This window comes from Apteryx rowi, unplaced genomic scaffold (genome assembly GCF_003343035.1).
Source record: "Apteryx rowi isolate R43461 unplaced genomic scaffold, aptRow1 scaffold_1167, whole genome shotgun sequence".
Taxonomy (NCBI): Eukaryota; Metazoa; Chordata; class Aves; order Apterygiformes; family Apterygidae; genus Apteryx; species Apteryx rowi.
In genome coordinates this window covers 8,442-21,929 of record NW_020447383.1, presented here as the reverse complement: position 1 = coordinate 21,929, position 13,488 = coordinate 8,442, and the positions used below count along the sequence as shown (strand labels likewise).

At 64.2% G+C, this 13,488-nt stretch overlaps 1 protein-coding gene across 1 annotated transcript in view; it reads left to right on the top strand.

Annotated features, from left to right (window-relative positions):
* The window catches only part of SMTN (smoothelin), a gene marked incomplete at its 5' end in the record, with an annotated part of 23,288 nt that overhangs the window by 8,162 nt on the left and 1,638 nt on the right, over window positions 1-13,488 (top strand). The window contains 11 exons of the mRNA XM_026081586.1: window positions 6-132; window positions 1,319-1,392; window positions 5,276-5,434; window positions 5,588-5,663; window positions 6,052-6,216; window positions 7,112-7,174; window positions 7,354-7,417; window positions 7,856-8,026; window positions 8,105-8,228; window positions 8,308-8,459; window positions 9,931-9,999. Of these exons, the coding sequence (XP_025937371.1) occupies window positions 6-132; window positions 1,319-1,392; window positions 5,276-5,434; window positions 5,588-5,663; window positions 6,052-6,216; window positions 7,112-7,174; window positions 7,354-7,417; window positions 7,856-8,026; window positions 8,105-8,228; window positions 8,308-8,459; window positions 9,931-9,999 (1,244 nt within the window). The remainder of the gene's footprint in view (window positions 1-5; window positions 133-1,318; window positions 1,393-5,275; window positions 5,435-5,587; window positions 5,664-6,051; window positions 6,217-7,111; window positions 7,175-7,353; window positions 7,418-7,855; window positions 8,027-8,104; window positions 8,229-8,307; window positions 8,460-9,930; window positions 10,000-13,488) is intronic.

Below are 13,488 nucleotides of genomic sequence, written 5' to 3'. Positions count from 1 at the left end.
CCGGCCCCGACCCTGCCGCCGGCCCCGGCGCGCACGACGCCATGAAGACCTGCTTCACCATCGAGATCAAGGACGGGCGCGTGCAGCCCCTCAGCACCCGCGTCGTCGGGGCCCCCGGCAGCCAGCGGGCAGGTGGGCACCGGCCGGGCAGGTGGGACGGTGGGCGCCGGGCGGGCAAGCGGCCCCCCGCGGGCATGGCGGGCACCGGCCGGGGAGGTGGGCACCAACGGGATGGTGGGCACCGTGGGGCAGGTGGGCACCTCTGGGCAGGTAGCCGTTGGCAGAGGTGTAGGCAGTGGTCGGGGAGTCGGGCGCTTGCGGGGTGGCGTTCGCCCATGGGACAATGTGTGTAGGCAGACAGGTAGGTGCTGATGGGGCAGAGAGGTGCCAACGGGTAGGGGGGCACCAACAGGGTGGTAGGTGCTGGTGGGACAAGTAGGCACCAATGAACAGGTGGAAACCAGCAGGCAAGCAGGCAGCAGCGGGGAGGTGGGCACCGATGGGCCACGCAGGCAGCAGTGGGCAGGTGAGCACCCGTGGGATTTGGATACCGGTGGCCAGGAGGCTGAGCGTGGGCAAATGCCTCTTACTAGAAGAGCATGGGCTCTGGGCAGGTTCGCGTTTGGCAGCTCTCATGCGTTGGCAGAGAACGTCATCCTGCTCAGTGCACCCCCGTGCTCAGCAGAAGGCCACTGGCCCCAAACCCTGTCCCCATCCCTGCACTTCTGTCCCATTCCCTCCCTTCCCCGCAGTCCTGTCCCTGCATTCCTGCCATGTCCCCTCTCATCCCTGCAGGCTGCCCTGTCCCTGCAGTTCTGCCCCATCCCCACGTTCGTGCCCCGTCCCCACAGACCTGCCTTGTCCCGTCTCGCCCCGCACATCTGCGCATCCTTGCAGTCCTGTCTCTGCTGATGTGCAGTGTGCGTGTTCCTGCTTTGCCTGCTCATGGTTGGACTTTGTTGGATCTGGATGCTTCTGAGCTGCTCTCCTGCGGCTCTGCCCTCTCCCAGGGCTGTTTCTCATACAGGGTGGTCTTGACTCCAGCTGGAAAGCTGCAGAAAGTGCCCTTCCTCTGGGAGAGGGAGGGCTGGGGGTGACGAGGGAGGCCAAATCCCCTCCTCATGAAGCGGCTTCTAAATCTGTAGGCTGTCCCCAGAGTCCTTGCTCTGTACCAGAGCTCAGCGCCCGTGCTGCTGAGGCAGGATGCGCGTGGCAGCCAGCCAGCCCAGTGGGAGCCGGCGTCTTCCTCCAGCCGCGGGCACGGGACTGAGCCTGCAGGGCTGGAGCAGGCCCCGAGTGTTTATTCCTCCTGTTGCAGAGCTGACCCTGGGGCTGAGGAGCTCTCCCATCCGGATCACCACCATCCCCAGCAGCAGCAGCAATGTCACCAAGGTGAGCGTGCGCCTAAGGCAGTGCTCCGCGGTGCTTGTCGCCCGTGGGGCAGCGACCTGGTTAGGCACAGGACATGGGTCCTGAGCTACCCGGGATGGGGTGGAGTCCTGTCCCGCTTGTCAGGGCAGGCAGCTCGGTGCTGGCAGCAGGATCTGGGCACTGGGCGGCTCGGACTGATGTTTGTGCACCGCGGAGGGAACCTCGGGTCTGTATGTGGAACCACGTCCCAGGCCACGTGAGCCTTATGAGGACCAAGCTGTGCCCACAGCTGGACTTGGAAGCCTTGTGTGGGTCTTTCCCCACCCGTGCTCTGTTTTTAGACACTCTCAGGGTGGCAGCAGCTCAGGGAAACCCATTGCTGTCCATCCCTGTGCTTTCCCCTCCTGGGGATGGACCTTGGCTGTAAAGATGGGGAGCTTGCCAGCGGGGAAGCTCCTTTCGGGCCTCTGGCACCAGAGGATCCTGCGCCCTGAGTGCAGGCGCAGTGCTGGCGTCCTGGCTTTTCTTTGCTCTGCTTGTCCCCAAGCCAAAAGGAGAGAGGCGGGCAGGTGCCCACCTTGCGGGGGGCGAGGATTCTTGGGTACGACTGCAAAATTCCCTCTGCTCCGTTTGGGCGGCAAGAACCGGCTGCAGCCCGGGAGCGCTGGGGCCGCAGAGCTTGTGCAGGGTGATGTGGGTTGCGGGTGCCGGGGAGTCGGCCCAGCGCGGGCAGCTCCTTGAGTGCTTTTATCTGCTCTTGGCCATCTAGGGTAATACAAAGCGCTCGTGCACGGACCGGTGTTGGCAGAAACCGGGATGTCAGAAGCGGGTGCTGTTCGCGGCCCCGCGAGGCGCAGTGCCGGGCTTGCCCCGGCTCCCCCCGCTTGCACGGCCCTTGCACCGCTTGCTTGCTCCGGCCTTGGGCTCAGCTCTCGTCTGTGCCAGCGTGAAGCGGCCGGTGCCCAGAGCTCGGCGCGAACGCTGCCTGCCCCGCGCAGCCCGGGGGGAAGGGCACAGCTCCCGCTGCCAGYGGGCAGCTCCCTGCCTGCGGAGGGACAACTTCTCCGCGCTAATGCGCTCAGGCAGGCTTGGCCCCGGCGGCCTGTCAGCTCTCGTTACGGCATTAGCAGCGCTGCCGCGTGGGGGTAGGGGGTTCAGGACCCGTTGCCCGCCCAGCGGGACGCGCAGCTGCCGGGTGTGCTCCGAGCTGGCCCCAGCGGGCAGGGAGGAGGAGGAGGAGGAGGAGGAGGAGGTGCCATCAGCCCTGCCAGGTAGGGGTCGGTCCTCTCCCAGCTCTGGGGCGATGTCCTCAGGGGCCTGTGGGTGGTTGCAGAGCTGGGGACAGTCGCTGCCTCCGTGTGCGCCGTCTGCCCGGCACGCTGGCAGGGTGGCATGGGTGCTTGCTGCGTGGGGACCTGATCTGCCCAGGCTGCAAGCAGTAAGGGGAGCTGGATGCCCCCCGCGGGACCCCCCACCCTGAGTCACAGCTGGTGGCAAAGGCCCTCCTGCGTTCGCACTGGACTGGGGCCAAAGCGGTTTGCGTCTTGCTGGCGACACAGGGCAGGAGACGGAGTCCTCGGCGGTGGGAGAAGGGGCGAAGGAGGCCAGCAGGGTGGTCCCAGGCCACTCGGGCTGCCAGGGCTCTGCAGAGAGGCTGTGAGTCTAGAGGCAGCCGGCGAAACAGCGCTTCTGGGGCAGATCCTGGCAGCGCAGCTGCCTCCTGCCTGCGTGCGGCTCTGCCCGCACCCATCTGCTGCTCCCCAGAGCCGAGGTCTCTCGTCCCGCAGGAGCCCCTGGCGGGGGCATGGCTTGGGCCGGGGGCACTGTGGGGCTGGCGTGGGGCTAAGGCAGGACCCTGCTTTCCCGGTCGCCGCTGCAGCAGCAGCCGTTGGAGCTTCCTCCCCGGCACGGGGCTGCAGGGTGCTGCTCTGTCCCGCTGCGCAGCCCGGGGACAGCCCCCCTTGCCGGGCCACCCGGTCCTGCGGGGCCCAGGAATCTTCCCGAGTGTCAGCGCCTCCCTCCGTGTCCCCCGCGTGGGACCCCCAGCGCAGGCGATAAGAATAGCTGAGCCGGCATGCGGAGCCGTGCCGGGGCACGGTCCTGCCTCCAGCGCCGGAGGGTGGTGCCCTTGGAGCCCCTATAAAGGGCAGGTGACAGCTGAGAGGGGCTCGCTGCAGCGCCTGCGTCCCGTAGCCCTGGAGCCCGCCAGCGCCATGCCCGGCGTCAGCCTGCACGGCCTGGCCCAGGCCAAGGTGGCCGAGCTGGAGGAGCTCCGTGTGGAGCTGCAGGCCTTCCGGCAGGCCGTGGAGGGCCAGCTGGAGGAGGCCCTGCGGCAAGTGCAGCCCCTGGCCCGTGCCTTGCACGACCTGAAGGAGGAGCACCTGGTGCTGCGGGCCGAGCAGGCGCGCCTGGGCCGCCGGCTCGACGTGCTCGCCCTGTGGCTGGGGCCGCCGGAGCCCGAGGAGAAGGACCTCAGCACGCTGTTTTTGGAGGCGCAGGACCCTTGCGCCCATTTTGAGGGCACCGAGGAGCCCGGCAGCCCTGTGGCCCATCCGCCCACTTTCTCCAGCACRCGCCGGCAGTCGTCTGTGCACCTCTCCAGGAGCAACAGCTCTGTGAGTGCGGGCAGGGGCTGGGCAGGGGCAGAGCGAGGCAGGGGCCGGGCAGCCCTTTCCGGCCGTGGTGGCAGCCCTTTCCAGCGTGGCTGGCACAGCACAGCACTGCGCGGCAGGACGCAGCAGCCCTTGCCCATCCCCGCTCCGTACCTTTGCCTTCTGCAAGACGCCGGGCTCCTCCAAGCCCTGCYGGCTCCTGCCTGCGATCCTTCAGGGGTGGCCACGGCCCCCCCCCAGGCTGAGCAAGGGCGTAGAGCCCCGAGGGCAAGGAGAAACCCTCGCTGAGGGTTGGGCTGGCAGCTGGGGATGGGCAGGCGCGCTGTTGCGGGGATCAGCTAGCGATTGCCGCCGTGTGTTGCTGGGGGAGGCCAACGCCGGGCAGGGCCCCCGGCCCGGCGTCGGAGCCAATGGGACCTGCCTGCCTCGCATTGCCGGCATGCCGGCCGGGGCGGTGCGGGGGCCGCGCTCGCGCCGGGCTGCGGGGCAGCTGTCCTGGCTCCCCTTACGCTGGCTCCCGGCCCGGGATGCCGCGGGGATGCGTTCGGCGGAGCGGCGAGAGGCGGGGGCGGGTGCCGCTGCCTGCTCTCGCCCCCAAGGCATCTGGCTCCGGGACCTCTCGCGCCGCTCCTGCCGGCCAGGGGCTTTCGTCCTAGGGCGTGACGGCAGACCCCGGCACCTTGGCCCTGCCTGGCCCTCCCGCCTGGCTGGCAGGCAGGGAGGCGGGATGGAGCCAGGTGTGTGCAGGGGCTGCTGTGGCCCTGCCTTCGACACCTCCTGTCCCCTCCTTTTGTTGTCCTATTCTGGGCCTGGCCGCCTGCCCGGGGCGCATTGCTTGCGGGTCGTGCTGAAAGGGATTTGGTGCCCTGGCTTTGGTCCCGGAGGGGCTGAGCTGGCCCAGTTTCTGAGCRGAGATGACAGGGAGGCTCTTGATCTTCTGCACAAGCTCTTCTTTCTGTTAAGCCCCTTAATTCCCTTGGAAATCCCTTGCCACTGCTAACGGTGCGCACTGGCCTTGCCAGCAGCTAGCCAGCTGCAAGGCAGCAGGCACAGCATGGCCCAGCTTGGATCACCTGGGCACCCTCTGCCTTGCTGTAGGGCCCGGGTGGGCCGCAGTGGGTTATGTGGGACCTTTGGGCTGGTGCTGATTGTGGCTTTTGTCCTCCTGGAGTAGGGTCTGCCTGCCCAGGCAGCAGTGAGAAGCATTTAGGGATGTTTCGGCAGCCAGAATTAGAGCAGATGTATGTATCTTGAGGTGAAGATACCTCAGCCACGCAGTGCTGTCATTGCAGATGGAGCCGGAGCTGGTGGAGCAGCCCCAAGCACCGAGGCTGGAACCAGAGCTTCCCAATGGCATGGAGAAAGTTCAAGTGAGAGAGCCGGAGAAGAGGAGCAAGCTGAGTGTCGAGGAGCTGAACAGGATCGAGGACGAGGATGTTCTGGATAAGATGGTACTTCCTCTGCCATTGTGCTCCCAGAGGGCTGGAGTGGGGTGTGGAGCACGTCAGTCCCCAAGGGGTAGGAAGGGCACAGGTTGGAGGTGAGGGGGCCCACAGCAAGGCCAGGAGAYGGGGGGAGATGCTAACCTCCATCTCTTCCTGCAGCTGGATCAGACGACGGACTTTGAGGAGCGGCGACTGATCCGCGCTGCCATGCGGGAGCTGCGGCAGCGTAAGCGAGGTAGTTGCTCCCGCTGCTGGGGCTGGTGGCTGGGGAAGCTGCCCCCACATGGGGCAGGAGGGAGGGTCAGAGGCTGCTGCCCTRGCTGTGCAGAGCAGAGCCTGGGAGCTCCGGAGGGCCTCAGCAGCAGAGCTGTTGGTCGCAGAGGCATTGCCGCTGGAGCCAGAAGGGGGGCCCAAGTAGGTGCATCCTGGCAGTGGTGAGGACAAGGCGTCTTGTGTCTTCTGCTACGCTCCTGGCTCTGCCAGGCTGAGGACATCATCCTTCCTGTAGGCCAGTTCTGGACTGGTGACAGTGGGAAGGACCTTCCAGGATGGCTGGGAAAGTGTCCATCGCCCAGTGGAGCCTGTGTCTCGCTGCTGACACCATCTCACGTGTGTGTTTGCAGACCAGCGGGAGAAAGAGCGGAGCCAGCAGCTGCAGGAGATGAAGAGCCAGGCTACAGCAGGGAGGGCAGGCCATAACACAGAGACCACCACCACGCAGAGCACCCAGTCGGCCGACGGCTCGGCCCGCAGCACAGTCACCAAAACCGAGCGCCTCATCCAGTCTAGTAAGGGCAGGGCTGGCAGAGCGTAGGCCTTGCTGGCTCAGCTCTGCAGGCCCACCATCCATCCCTGCAGGAGGCAGTGCTGAGAGCTCCCTTGGCTCTCTCCCGCCAAGCCTCAGCCCTGCTTTTGCTACTCTCTGTCCACTTATCTTGGGCCTGGCCTGGCTGCAGTGTCTTCAGGGAGCCCCGGCATTTCCAGCGTCAGTCCAGTCTGTGGTGTGCGCTGGGCCTTGCAGAGCCCTGGGCAGGGGCCAGCCCAAAGACCCAAGCACCTTCCACTGCCCTCCCTGTGGAGGGAGATAATGGTGTGGGTACACAGGGTCAGCTGTACCTTGAGAGGCAACCTGGAGATAGCAGGACCCTGGTTTAGGGCCCAGTGGAGTGGACCTTCCCTCTGCCAGCCTCCAGTGTCAGGAAGGAGTGGGTGTCTCCTTGGATCTCCTTGGATCTTGGGGGGGCTGATCATTAAAGGATCTGCTCTAACCCCTTCCCACCTCCTCCTTACTCCCYCTCAATGCTGGCACAGGCCTTGTGTGCTCTTCAGGACAGTCTCCTGTCACCTACGCCTTCTGGTCTCCAAGCTCTTGGACGTGCTGTCTGGCTCAAGCTGGGAGTTGCTGTCTATGACTGAGGGCTGCTCTGGCCCTTCTGCCTTTTTGCTCCTTCACACTGGCCTCTTCTTTGCTCTGTCTGATCTCTGCTGCCTGGGCTGGCACGTGCCTTCCGCCTCACACCCCTGTAGCTGCCCTGGACACAGCTATGCCTCTTCATCCTGCTGGCCATCCAGGACTTCTCTCTGTCACGCTACACAGATGCCAGGGCACGTCTCAGCAGTCAACCTCTGTGGGTGCCGGTAGCATCCAGACCTAACTGACCCCCCTTTGCCTTCCCCCTGCAGACGATGGCACCAAGACTTCCCGTATGACAACCATGGAGTCGAGTTACGTGAAGAGACAAGACAGTAAGAGTTTGTGCTGCCCTTTCTCTGCAGTGTCCTCTGGTCATCACCACTTTCCCCAGGGCATTGCTGTCTCGGTGCCATCCTGGCCCTTGGGCACACGGTGGAGCCTGTCCAGCTTGCCTTGCTCCTTCCCCCTCTGCTCTTTCCTGAAGCCCCTCTCTCTCGCTGTCTCTTTGCAGATGGCAGCAGTACGTTTGTTCAAACCAAATCATCCTACAGCTCTTCTTCCAAGAAGATGGGCAGGTGAGTGGCAGTGCCTCCCCCAGCCCCATGGCAGCCCTGCACGAGGACAGGCAGAGCAGTCCTTGTCTGCTGTCTGGTTGCACGAGCCCTCTTCCTCTTTGTCCGGCTTGCGGTGCTCTGTACTGGGGTGTTGCCAAAGCCAGCAGTTGCCTGCTCCTCCAGCAGTCCCCCCAGCACAAGCCTTTGGGTCCCTGTGTGGGTGGGACCCTGGGCAGTGAGCCCTCCTGCCAGGGGAACCCGCAGCACTGTGAGCTGTGCATGCCAGCCAGGGACCCTTGAGCAGTGCCGGTTCTGTCACGAGGGTGTGGAGGTTTCTGAACCCCCAGGGATGCATGAACCCCTGGGCCAGGGATGGGAAGGGGCTGAGGAGTCCAAGTGCCCCTGTCTAGGCTGGCTGTGTCCCCGTTAGTACTGAGACTTTGCTTGTGTCTCTTCCAGCATCTTTGACCGTGAAGACGAGAGTGCCTCAAGACAGAACAGCCTGGCTGCGCTGGAGCGGCGCCAAGCTGAGAAGAAAAAGGAGCTGCTGAAAGCTCAGAGCCTGCCCAAGACATCTGCCTCACAGGCTCGCAAGGCCATGATTGAGAAGCTGCAGAAGGAAGGCGGGAGGTGAGGACAGGCCTTGCAGCAGGGTGGCTGGGTGGGACTGAGCACCACGTGGGTAACGCTGTGTGTTCTTCCCCACAGTCCTGCAAACCCTGCAGTGTCACGCACAGCTGTGCAGCGCTCCTCCAGCTTTGGCGTTCCCAATGCCAACAGCATCAAGCAGATGTTGCTGGACTGGTGCAGAGCCAAGACCCGGGGCTATGAGGTCAGTGCTGCCTCCTGTCCCCATCCCTGGCTAGGCTGGGTCAGTCCCTCTCCCTCTGGATAACTCTCTTGCCCCACAGCATGTGGACATCCAGAACTTCTCATCCAGCTGGAGTGATGGCATGGCCTTCTGTGCCTTGGTCCACAACTTCTTCCCTGAGGCTTTTGACTACAGCCAGCTCACACCCCAGAACCGCCGTCACAACTTCGAGGTGGCCTTCTCCTCTGCAGAGTACGTAATTCTTACGCTCCATCAGATGGGCTAGGAGCATTACTTGTCCCTTGCCTGGACAGCTCTTCCTCTCACTGGATGAGCGAGGAGAACACAGGCACAGGGCAAGAGCCACAGCCCTGGAGAAAGCCGGCTGTGTCCCAGGCTCAGTGGCCCATCTGCATCGCTTCCCCACGTTGTGCGATGAGGTTGGGTCAGGCTGACACTGGGAAAAGCAGGGCCTGTTTGTGCAGAGCCACGAGAGGCCGATACAGCCCAGTCTGGCGCAGAGATGTTGGGCATGGGTCTGGGACACCTGGTTGCGGGGCAGAGACCCAAAGTCAGGGCAGCCTCCGAGCCCGTACTTCTGCGTGCAGACGCTAGGCTGGGCCTCCCGCCCCCGTCTGGGGGCAGAGCCCTCTCGAAGAGCGTTGAGCATGGGATCACAGCCCCTGACAGAGCTGGGGGATGGATGGAGGGCCAGGTTCGTACGTGCAGGGTGCCTCCTTCACGGTCGTAAGGGCTCAGACACCGTCGCAGCTTCTTGAGTCTTTTCCCCTCCCCTTTTGCTTCTGGTTTTCCTGGGTGCTGAGAGATGGGAGTGCCTCCAGCTGGAGGGCTGGAAGCCAGGCCCTCTCTCCTTCCTTCTGTCTCTCTTCCCGTCCACTCCTCCTTCCCTCCAGCGCCTGGCTGGCTGCTGCCTCTGAGCAGGGCCAGGTGGGTTTCTGAGGAGCCCCTGCCCTGCCTGCCCCGATGGGTGGCAGCAGGCTGGTGCCCAGTGTGGTGGCGCGAGCTGGGAGCTCCAGCCAGCTCCCTTGGTGCTGTGGTGCTGTTCAGTGGAGCAAGCGGGAATGGGGGCCGTGTACCAGGGTCTTGGCGATCCTGTTAATATACTTTTTGCCTTAATTGGGACCGGTGCGTGGACTGAGAGAGCCATCGATCCCTCCAGCCTGGAAGCCAGGTGGCCTCTCATCCTTCCTCCTCCTCCAGCTCTTGTGAGCGTCTTCTCCCAAGCTTCCTGCACCAGGGCTGTGCCGTGCAATTCCAAGCGGAGCTGGGCAGGAGGGTCAGGTCTGCCCTGCCCTGCTGGTCCGGTCTATATACTTGCTATATAGAGTGCCGCTCCGCTCTGGAATCTGCTCCTCAACCACCCGGCGCGCCAGAACACGTCACCCCCTCCTCTGTCTTGTTCTGTCATTCCCCTCCTTGGACCTCACGCCTGTCCACGCTGCTCACCTGTGCCCTGCCCTCCTGCAGCCTGTGCTTGTGAGCCCTCCCCTCTCCGAGTCGCACTGAATGGCCTTGGAGCGCAGCGGTGCCTGGTCCCATCCTGCCCTGCATCGCGCACCCCCAGAGCATGTGAGAGCAGAGCAGCATCTGCCCCGGGGAATGGGAACTGCATTGATACGTGTCTCTTGTTTTCTCTCTTCCTCCCCCCCTCCCTGACTGGGCTGCGGTCACTGGCTTCCCCCTCTCTCTTCCTTGCCCCCAGGAAGCACGCTGATTGTCCGCAGTTGCTGGACGTGGAGGACATGATCCGGATGCGCGAGCCGGATTGGAAGTGTGTGTACACATACATTCAGGAATTCTATCGCTGCCTGGTCCAGAAGGGGCTGGTAAAAACCAAAAAGTCGTAGCCTATTTTCACCCCTGGGAGCGATGGTGAGAATCTTCCTGTCAAACTACTGCCCACATGCCCGCCTGCCCGCACCCCTGCAGCTTGGCCGTGCTCTGGGCAGGAGGGGCTGGGGAGCAGCCACCAGGTCGCGCGGAGGGGATGGGGGATTCCGGCGGGTGAGGGCTGAGTCTTCTCGTCAGCCCGTGGTGCAAAGCTGTGGCCCTCTTGCCAGGAGAGGGCATGGAGGGGACGGGCTTGGTACCGGCTCCTGGCCTCCGTCCTCCCAGTAAATACTGCTCGCGGGGAGGGTGGGGAGGAGGAAGCCGGGCGTAGCGGTAGCAGGGGAACACTGTGTCAGTCCAGGTGGGCTGATTGCTCTCCAGCCGCTGGGGTTGGCAGCTAGTGGGAATGGAGGTGTTGTGGCACTCACGTGCTCTCCTAGCTTGCTGATCCAGGCCGGGGGGGGGGATTAGCAGCTGGGGATTGCTGCTTTAGTTACGCTTAAGCGCTCAGCAGCAGGATCCCGGAACAGCACCGCCTAGGTTAGAGGTGAGCACGAGGGTGAGCTCTCATCTGCCCCCCGCAGGGGTCTGACCGCTTCCCGGGATGCCCCAGCCTCACTGCTTGCACTCGCTGCCTCCTTCCCCTCCCCTGGGCTCCGGGGTTGTCCGCCCCGGGAGTGCCGGGGCTGCAGGCCCTCGAACCCCGTGCCGAGGGAGCCGCTGGCCTCTGCCGGGGGGGCTGTGCAGGATGCTGCGCCGCAGGGTCAGGCGTGGGTGAYGGTGCTCTCCCAGCGAGGTGCTGCCTGCTCATATATGGGCAAGAGAGGGGAGCCTGGAAAGTGTGACTCAAGGCTTCGGTCCTGCCTCTGGGAGTGTTTGTGCCTGTCTTCAGGGGCATCCCAGCTGGCGCTGGAGCCTCCTCTCCCCTGGCTCCACGGTGCACGAGCACACCGAGCCCTAAACAATGTCTTTATAAGGGCAGAAACTGTCTCCTTGGGCTGCCTTGGCTTTTCCATCAGAGTCAGGGCTGAGCACAAGCCCGGGCTGACTGTAGTGGGGGGCACTGCACCACCRCTGCTTCCCAAAACCCGGACAGGTGCTTCCCCAAGGTGCTGAGCACCTCCCCTCAGGCGGCCAAAGCATGAGGTGGGGCAGGTGCTGGCCAGGCCCCTGGGTTCGGAGCCCGTTGTTCCCACAGCCTCTTCAGCTCCAGCTCTGTAGAGGCTTGGGGAGATGAGCAGAGGTGGCAGGGCATGGAAGAAGGGCAGCTGACAGTGGGACTGGTCCAAGCTCTGGCATGTGCATGAGTCCCATGGTGACCCACAGGTGGAAGCAGGCTGCAGCACCAATGCGGAGGCCAGGAACAACAAGGCTTGCCTTGTCGCCTTTCTTTCTGGCTCCTGTGTCCATGCCTGCGCTACCTCCCTGCCTGGAGGCCTAGAACTGGCTCCAGGGCTGTCCTGAGCTATGCTTGCACCAATCCTGCAGCCCCACTGCTCCAGGGCTGCAGCACAGGGCTGGCCTAGGAACGCTCCCCACAGGCATGGGGCTGCGGGAGCTGGGGCTGCGAGGGAGGGATGGGGTATGTGGCAGGCTGTGCTGGAGGGGACTGTGATGTGCAGCAAGGTTAGTGGGGTCTCTGCAGCCTGGGGAGAGGGAGAAGAGTTGAGGGGGTGTTGCAGGGACAGGCACTAGTGAGGAGTAGTTGTTTATCCCTTTAATGCTGTACCAGCTGCCCTTGGCAAGCCTCCTCCGAGGGCTAGAGCCCTTGGCTGGACGGTGGCTGTGGTGCCTGGGGACCAGGCTGCTCGGCTGCCTGGTTCTTCCTTGGCTGTGTGGGAGGGAGCCCCTCTCCCTTTCTACCTGACGACTTTCCCCGGGTGTCCAGCTCAGGGGACACGCAACGGCACATCTGCCCTGGAGCTGGGGGAATCTCGGTGTCTGAGGTGGGTCCTGCCCCAATCTGCCCTCCCTCTCTCCACCAGGACCGGCGTAACAAGGCATGTGTGGAGCCTTTCCCAYCCTGCTCTCATTGAGAAGGGCCAGGTCACCTTGGGTGGCTGGCGGGGGGGGGCTGGTTAGAGCTGGGCCTGGGTGGGTGCTCCTGCCCTCACCCTGGCTCTGCGCTCCTCCCTTGGGCACAGCGCGGAAGTCTGGAGCAAGGCCCCGGGCCACTGCTCCCCTCTCTGTCCCGTGACTTTAGCTTTGAGCCTGCTTGGACCCAGCCCTGGCCTTAAGGGCACGTCACGTTGGCATTGTGCAGCCTCTGGGTGCCAGCACAGGCTCTACTCCAGGCAGCCTGTAAGAACAGTGTTTCTGTGTAGGCGCCAGTAACACAATGTGCCCTGGAGTCCTCTGGCACCTTCCCCTCTTGGGTGCTGGTGCCCGCAGCACTGTCTGGCCAGGGCTGGTGGCAGGGGTGCAGCTCCTGCTGCAGAACAGCAGCGAAGCTCCTTGGAGCTTTGTCCAGGGGGCCTGGGCTGTAGCTACGTGTGGGTCAACTGTGAGCTGCAGTTGGGCCAGCAGCAGGGCCAGCCGGTGTCTGCTGGGGTGCTCCTAAGCACACCTCCACATGCCCCAGGTCTTGGACAGAAAGACTAGGTGGTGGAGCTGGCTGGTTGCCCCTCCTGTACCTCCTCCCTGGCTCCCAAAGGTCCCCRTGGCTCCCTTGCAGCCAGGCTTAGGGCTGCCTGGAGGGACCCTCCGGCTGCCTTGCAACCCGCAGGCCCTTGGAGGGGAGGCCCTGTCTCGGGGATGAGCAGTTTGCATCCCCGAGGAGCTGGGCAGGGTGGTACCGGCAGGGCTAGCAGAGCAAGGGGCAGGTCTGCTGCGGGCACCGAAGGGGCAGCGTGTGGGCGAGCGGTCCTTGCTGTGACTCAGTGAGGTGAGGTCAGCAAAGGCCCTGGCTGCTCTGGCTGTGGCCCCAGGCCCCGTCTGAGCCCTCCCCACCTGGAGCAGCCCTGCTGCCAGCGCCCTGGGTGGGGGGCTGCGGGCTGTGCCCTGGCAGGGGCTGGGGAAGGGCCACAGCACAGACCTCCGGAGCAGCACCGAGGCCTCCTGGCCCAGGGGAGGTATGCGGTAGCCACGCACGCCACCTCTGAGATGTTCAAAGCTGCGCAACATCCAGCCCACCAGCAACTATGGCACTGCTGCGACACACTTGGCAAACACGGCCCCTTGTTTTGGGCTCTGACTGAGCACTTGGGTAAGAGGCAGGTCAGCAGAGCAGAAYGGAAGCAGTGGGAAAACAGGGCGCCAAGGTATGTGGCAGGAGTAAAGGGCAGAGATGTGACCAGGAGCCCCCCCCCCGAGACTGCACCACAGCCACATGGCCTTTCCCTGGACCATCCTTGGTTGGGGGGGGGGCATTCAAACAGGTTTCTCCCTAATTAGGACCAGCATCAGCTGGAGATGGAAAGGGGTGGGCATG